Source organism: Nansenia antarctica (genome assembly GCF_963989245.1).
Source record: "Nansenia antarctica genome assembly, chromosome: 12".
In the NCBI taxonomy this organism is placed as follows: domain Eukaryota; kingdom Metazoa; phylum Chordata; class Actinopteri; order Argentiniformes; family Microstomatidae; genus Nansenia; species Nansenia antarctica.
In genome coordinates, this window is record NC_137682.1 from 24,603,448 (window position 1) to 24,611,802 (window position 8,355).

Here is an 8,355-nt window from a genome sequence, read left to right on the forward strand (position 1 = left end):
TGTGAACAACTTGAAAAGTACCCAACTGAAACAAACACACCATGTTCAGGCTATAGGCCAGTAGCTTTGTTCCATAGGTCATTGTAACCTGAGTCACTAAGCACATTGGAGTTTATAATATGGATCTTTGCTGTCCAGTGCCTTTCCATCTGTAGCCTGACTAACATCTGACAGCCTGGCTGACCAGGGAACCGCAGTAAAGCTGGACTATCTGCCTCCTGGACATGCGTCAACTACCTTCATTGATGTCCTTGTCGACTCGAGTCGGCTGTAGTCCACACACACACACACACACACACACACACACACACACACACACACACACACACACACACACACACACACACACACACACACACACACACACACACACACACACACACACACACACACACACACACACACACACACACACACACACACACACACACACACACACACACACACACACACACACACACACACACACACACACACACACACACACACACACACACACACACACACACACACACACACACACACACACACACATATATAGGCCTACATATACACTAAGCTAAGCCACAAAGCAGTTAAAAAAAAACTAGTTTTCAGTTTCCTATACAAATATATAATAATATAACTGGGGTTCAACTTGACAGAGAGCATTAACTCAGGGACAGTTAGTCCATCGACCACATTGAAGAGGGCACCTTCGTCATAAATAAGTATGCCTACATTATAATAATAATAATAATAATAGGCTATCTCACCTGGAAATTGAACTAAATATAACGCCAAAAAAGAATGGGCCGCCGCGCGTAGCTACGCAACCATCCGGTTAAGTAGGCAAATAGCGAAATGTATTCCAACATAACTGGACATCACATTAATAACTGGACATCACATTAATAACTGGACATCACATTTCAAAACCATTTCAACAGCCTCCCGAGAGTCAGATTAGGCTACACTGAATATTGGGCGAAAAAACACACACATTGTAAAGCTGCCAAACGACACTGGCATAAAAGCCTGCCCCAGAGAAAACATCATAAAGTTCATCAACTTACCAGATCGGTGGATAAATAGATAAACAGGGTTAAATCAGTGGTCTGGGACGACCATCGTCAGTTATTTGCGTAACGCTGTAATTATAAAATGCTATTTATAAAAAACGCACACGAAAACGCCGGTAGGAAGTCCCCCTCGCGAGCCCTTTGTGATCCAACACATTTCAGTCCTGTAACGTTGTTGGTGATCTCACGAGCCGCTACGTCACCACCGGGTGAAACCCGAGAGAATCATGTGGCCCGGTTCTTCCCCCGGTTCCCCTCGACTCTCTCCGCGCGTCTCCGCTGTTGAGTCAATGCGCCGGGGAACCCACGCGCACCACCGGATTACCTACCCAGCCATCACCTTGTCTCGAGACATTTTAAGACACATTTGTCAAGACGACTTAAGACATCTTGACAGACAAAATGTCTTATTTTGGTTAATTAAGACATCTTAAGACAAGGTGATGGCTGGTACCGGGCACGGGAGCTGCCATCTGTGGGTGATCAGACGCCTCTCCTCCCCGGGAAGCTCTCCATCATCAGGACGGCAAAACCATGGCAACCATGGAGACTCTCTGCCACCTCACATGCGCAACATTGAGACTATTCACTGACTCAGCCAGTCTTATTAAAACACACCTTCTCTCCATGGTTCCCTTGGTTTGATCTCCTGTGTTTTGTATCTGATGTTGCTGTTTTTATCTCATTTTGCTTTGTTAATTTTAATGTTTTGATATGTGATTTTAAACTGTTTTGAAAGGCGCCCATGAATAAAATGTATTATTATTATTATTATTAGTATCATTATTATTATTATTATTATTATTATCATTATTATTATCATCATTATTATTATCATTATTATTATTATTATCATCATTATTATTATTATTATTATCATCATTATTATTATTATTATTATTACTCTCAAACACCTGCCCACCTCAAACGAAGCCTGTAATGATCATTGAGCCTCTTTGAAACGAACATGATAAGAAGAGAATGTCTTTAAGCAACACTTTAGATTCTCATAGCAGGGTAAAGGATGGGCTCCTCGCGCTCTGATGGGAGTTGTGCACATGGTTTGAGTGCACATTATTTAATACCGAGTTTTCTGCTTGTAGATGTGATAGTTCTCTCACTCAGATGACATTTTCCACTGGGCTGGATGACTGAGTGAGAGTCAATGAACGGCCTACACGATCAACATCTCATTCTACTGAGAGACACTAGGCCTATTGTGCATTTCGGCTCAATTGCTTGTGTGTCTTCATTCAACAAGGGTGTAAGCGTAATTCCCAACCCCCTCATACTACTAAACTAACCCACACATACTGGTCACACAGTGTGTGTGTGTGTGTGTGTGTGAATGACTTGCATTCACAAAGCCCATATCACAGTACTGTCTATTGTGTTGGTATAGAAGAGTAAACCTAACAGGTCACTAGGTTTGTGTTCACTGTTGCTCTGACATTCTCTTGCCAAACGGATTAATTAGTGAGGTTGGTTGTGGGCTGCTGGCGTGATGTCCACTCAGGTCTGATTCACATGTGATCAGTATTCTTCACTGCCTCGTCACAATGACACATCCACTATTAGATCCAGCACTCAAGCTGTAAAAACAAATCAAGGGGGATGGTGGATTTTATCATATGGGGACAATTTTAGCATCCCCACAGCGTCAGTGACTTGGTAAAAATGTCATTGCATGTGTGCGTGCCCCCTCCCTCGCCCACAGTGTTTTACTCAATATGCTCAAAACTAAATGTTGAAATAGCAGTAATACCACGTTCATTGATAAAACGACATAAGGGATGGAAAGGGTTGATGGCAGTTTTAGAAGGGGGATGATTTTGACCATTTTTGTTTCAGGGGGGATGCCATCCCCCCTCATCCCCCCTCAACTCGAGTGCTGGTTATATCCCACCCCACAAACAGACACTAGACATGTAAAGAGTCTGGTACCAGTGAACTGATTTAATTACAAAGAGGAAACCACAGTGACCAAACAGAAACCACTACATACAGGAAGGAAGGAACTGTGAAATAGGCCCAACCATGGCTATATGGCCTTTAGTGCTAGCCGGTCCACTCTCTATCAATCCAACTGTATAGGCCTGCTGTAAAACCTGCAATATTATCTCTCTGTCACTAAATGCCACAAAATGACTGGGAGAATGGGTGTTAAAAATCTTTTCTTATGTTCCTATTTAAATAATTTGAGGATTATCAATTTTGTCAATGTTTAAATATGAACAATCATATGCTCACACTTTCATTTCTACACATGACCACAGTTTACAGCACTGAGGGCAAACCAATGGTATTTGGCTAAGCAGAGTGAAGGATGAAAGTGGTGACACTAAAATAGAGCACTATCACAATGGAATATTTGAAACACTTTACCTCAGCATTTTAGTTTTTCCATATCCGTTACAGCCTTGAATAATTCATATAATATGCTTCTTTTTTTATTTCTTTTTTTTTTGTGTGGAAAATTTACTATAGCTCCTGGTCATTTTGTACTCATTTGATATGAACCTCCCAGCAATGAAACATATTGTAATATGAGAGATGGATTCTTCCATTATCAGATATTCTTTGACCATGATGGCTGGAGGATGACAACAGAAACCATTTAGTGTATCTTCTTTTAAATTCAGTGACAGTTATAATTTAGACGTGACTGACAGCACATGCCAGAGGAAAAAAAATAAAACAAAACAAAACTTACACAAGTATATAAAAATATGCCATTAGATTCATATCAATTGCAGACCATGGTGCACTATTTACAGAAAAAAGGCAATATATACCAATATTTACATTACACAATAAAGGTTTCTTTCACATACTGGCAGAGAGTTACTGAATGTTACTGTGATGCTTGATAATGAATGTAATGTAATGTGATGGTTAGGAAGTAGTGTGTATTGTAAATTCTGATGGTCATTGCCATGGTCATAATATGCTAAATTCAGCTTCAGAATTTAGTATTATGAAAGCTAGCATGGAAGTCTACTTCATATTCTAAAATGTAGTGTTTTTAAATACGACGTGTTGCAGTGAATTTTCATGAACACTGAAAACAGGGAAAGAGGACAAACCACTGATAGAACGTGTAGAACAGACATTGTTCTAATCGTTTTATAATCCAACATTTTTCAGTCCATTTCATTTGTCGGGTAAAACAGAGAAATGATGATGGGTAGAACATATCTGAAAAGAATTCCTCACTTGGTTAAAGAACAGAGCACTTAGCAGATACAGAAACACAGGCCACACCACTAGCTTTACATCGACAGAGGCACAAGGTATCAACAGACCCAGTAATCCAATTAGCAAATAACTCTTTATTAGTTCACAGTTGGAGAGTTAGCCTAATGCTAGTGCATTTGGATGGGGGGGAGCAAAAGGTTAAATTGTAGGTGAGTGAGGTGGTTTTTGAGAATAATATGGAATCAAATACAAACACCGCTTAACCCAAGAGCTGAGGGCACAGGATGGCTGAGGGTATGTGGGTGACTGGTCAAGCAGCTGTGTGCATATGTGTGTGTGTGTGTGTGTGTGTGTGTGTGTGTGTGTGTGTGTGTGTGTGTGTACATTGATGCTGTTGGAACACTGATGTCTTGTCCACACCCCGAGACACTCTCTTTAAGCAAAACCAATCCACATAAATCTCCTCTGATTAACTTAATACACAGCAGCCAACAGTGTGAGCAACAACTCCATCTGCAATGGGACAGAGGGAGAGTGACATTGAAGGTTAACTATGCGTTTGTTTGTGTGTGTATGACAGCTTGAGTTATAGTCTCGCTATAGTCTAGACAAGTGCAGGAGCATAGCATTCATCCACCTGTCTGACTATCTCTCACTCTCACACCCACGTGACTCAACTGATGATTCCAAATGCGATGGTAGTTTATGTGTGTGTGTGTGACTGTGTGTGTGTGTGTGTGTGTGTGTGTGTTTGTGTGTGTCTGTGTGTGTGTATGTGTCTGTGTCTGTGTGTGTGTGTCTGGATGCAAGCAAACACCACACAGCTCAATAAATCATCATCAATCGTCAGTCATTCTGTCTGTAGGGCGTGCCCACCTCTTTCTGAAACGTCAAAAAGAAAGTGAGAAAAGTACATCTATAAATTAAGTGCTGTAAAAAGACAAGCTAACATCTCAAACATAAATACTGTACATAAAGATCTCTGCTATCTCCACCCCTGGAAGGAATGTTTTCTCTGTACTTTCACTCCGGTGGTGGGATGATGTTTAAGGTTTCTATTTAAATAGAACACAAAGTGAAGAAAAAACACAAAGTGATTACGTGTGAGAAAGAGGAGTGTGTGTGTATGTATGTGTGTGTGTGTATGTATGTGTGTATGTGTGCGTGCGTGTGTGTGTCTGCTACAGCATGGAGAGACTAGCTATGTTCTGTCAAACGAGTGAGGAGTGTGTGTGTGTGTGTGTGTGTGTGTGTGTGTGTAAATGTTTGTGTTTGTTATATAGTCTTAGTAGGTACCCTTGCCATATATTGCACATTGGTTACTTGTATAATGTTTTTCGTTCTCGTTCAGCTTTCACACTCTGCGTAAGTGGGTAAATGTTTCCCCTGAACACTGAATGATCCAGGATCAGATATTGAGTAATCTGATTTCAGATCTGTAGTCTGGGACATTCTCCTCCATGCCTCTCAGTCTAATGTGACATGGGTTGGATTGGAAACATCAACCCGCCTCTCTCTCCTCTCCTCCTTCCTCAGTTGGAGAGGCAGCATGGGGATGGGTCCAAAGAGAAGGATTCAAAGAAGGGAGGTTTGATTTCCCCTCCTCCAACCCTGAAAGTCCTCCTTTAATCCTTCCATCCTTCCTTCTGTCCTTCAGTGTTCTACAGTCCACAATCCTCTCTCCATAATCCACTCCACTCTCTTTGTCTGTCTCTATCTCTCTCTCTATATCCATCTCTCCGTTCTCTAAATCTCCCTCACTCTCTTCTACTCTCCTAATCCAACAATCTTCTCTTCCTAACCAGTCAGTCTCTCCATCTCCCCCTGTCTCTCCCTCTCCCAGTAAAGGTTTTTGTTTTGTTACGACACAGAGCCCACATGCTGAACAGTACAAGCAGAGAGCGCAATTCAACGCTGAAACACCATTACACACACACACCACTCCGCAATGAACAATGAACGCACCATCACATCAGAAACAGGACTAAATCAAAACCTGGTTTGAAGCGAAACCCTTTGTGTCTCAGTCCAGGGTTAGACACACCCACGCACACAGAGACCAGAGGACCGAGCAGAAGATGGAAAAGATCAAAAAAGGAAAAAGGGTCAGGAGGAGGAGGGTTTTTTTCTGTGCGATTTTCAGCTGAGGGGGAGGGGTTAAATAAATCCGGGGCCAGCTGATTGGGTCAGACCCGCCACAGCAGTAAGTGGTTGGTGCTGTCGTCCCGCCCCACTGTCTCACTGCTATTGGTCAGCCGGAAGTCCTCGTAGCCGTCGCCCCCCGAGATCACCAGCTGATTGGTCTTGACGGGCAGCAGGGCGGAGGCTCGGCGCCGAGCGGAGTCCTTCCTCTGCAGACCCCCATCAACGCCGCTGCTCTGGGACGGGTTACCTAGGAGACGGATATGGAAAGTCAGAAATCAGGAATATAGGCAAATATACAATTTGAGTTATTTGATGGCAGAACTAAAGCCCTGATGATGTAAGTCACTGTGTTCAATCAACATTTCTGAGAGCTCAGTGCCTCGCCATGTGTATCATATAAAGCAGTACCTCTGGAAAAACTGTCTGAGTCCAATAGAATGGAAACAAAATCTGTCTTCTATAGACAGACACTCTCCCTACAAATAACAAGTAATAAAAGGAATGGGCTAAAAGAACTCAGTGACAAAATGACTGAAAGACCAGGAAGACTAAAAATAGAATAGGGATGGAAAGTAAAGGTTCATCTCCATTAAAATGTCCACAGTTTCAGCCACCCTGTTTTTAGAGACTGGGAGCAAACAAACTGACAGCCGCCTCCCTGCGCCTCCCTGTGCCTCCTGATTCTGGGCTGTGGAACAGAGGCCCATTGCCAGAGGACCTGAGGGATCTCCTGGGTACATACCTTAAAAGCATGGCTGACATGTAGTGGGGTGCCTGGCCATAGAGTGATTTATACACATACAATCATCTTAAAATCAATTCTAATACGACCAAGTAAATTAGACATATAGTGCTACTTGAAAGTTTGTGAACCCTCCAGACACGGTCATAGTTTTTGTCAAATGTTTTAACTTCAGCTGTTGGAGATGCAACAAATTGATCCATATGTTGTATGAGTGTGAAATGGTATATGACTTCTGGTCAGCTATTGTCAAGTGTATTAATGACACATTGAAAACTGAGTTGAGTGGGGATCCAGCATTATGCATATTAGGTATCTTACCAATGGAATCTAAACTATCCTCACAAGTGTGTTCTTAGGTGAAACTAGCCCTCATAACAGGAAGCAGGATAAAATTATTGAGACATTGGAAGTGGAAAGAGAAGGTTTGCTTCAAGGAGTGGAGGGATGAGATGGCTACAATAGACTCTTTTGAGCAGCTTAATCCCAGAGTTAACAATAGTCTACATGTTTTCAGAAAGGTCTGGGATCCATATCTGAAAATGATCGGTGGGAATGATGTCAGGTGATGTTTGTGTGGTCCGGGAACCATCCCTGTTTTCAGTACAGCCTATAATGATAGCCTTTACCCAGTGGGTAAGCATGAGGTATAATGTTGTTGGATGATGATTTATATTACACACTGACAAGAGGAATGTGCATGCTCTTTATTTCATTTTAGTTTTTCTTTCTCTTTCTTTTTCCTTTTCCTTTTCAATCTGTAAAAAAATTGCTTATTGTTCATACATCTGTGAAGTATCTTTGAACACTGAAAAAGCAATTAAAAAAAAAGGTTAATCACAAAAACAAAACAAAAAAAACAGTTTAACTTCATCTGTCTTCTGTAACCACTGACCACACTCGCATCTGCTGTTGGGGATGTTAGCTCACTGCTCCTTGCAGAATGTTTGCCCACTCCTCAGCCAGCTGAGAGAGGTTAGAGGGACATCTGGCATGTACCGCCCACTTCAGGTCTACCCACAACATTTCTATTGGACTAAGGTCTGGACTTTGACTAGGCCGATCCAGAGTACGAATCCGTGTTCTTTTAAGCCATTCCTTGGTAGTTTTGCTGGTAGGCTTTGGGTCGTTGTCTTGTTGCAGAACCCATTTTCGGCACAGCAACTCCCTGACTGATGGCAGGAGATTCTGATCAATAATTTGTTGATA

At 42.0% G+C, this 8,355-nt stretch overlaps 1 protein-coding gene across 1 annotated transcript in view; it reads right to left on the bottom strand.

Annotated features, from left to right (window-relative positions):
* Positions 1-6,445: 6,445 nt before the first annotated feature.
* Positions 6,446-8,355, bottom strand: part of arhgef17 (Rho guanine nucleotide exchange factor (GEF) 17) — a gene marked incomplete at both ends in the record, with an annotated part of 73,362 nt that continues 71,452 nt past the window's right edge. Inside the window, 1 exon segment of the mRNA XM_080543663.1 lies at positions 6,446-6,651. Coding sequence (XP_080399789.1) covers positions 6,446-6,651 — 206 coding nt within the window.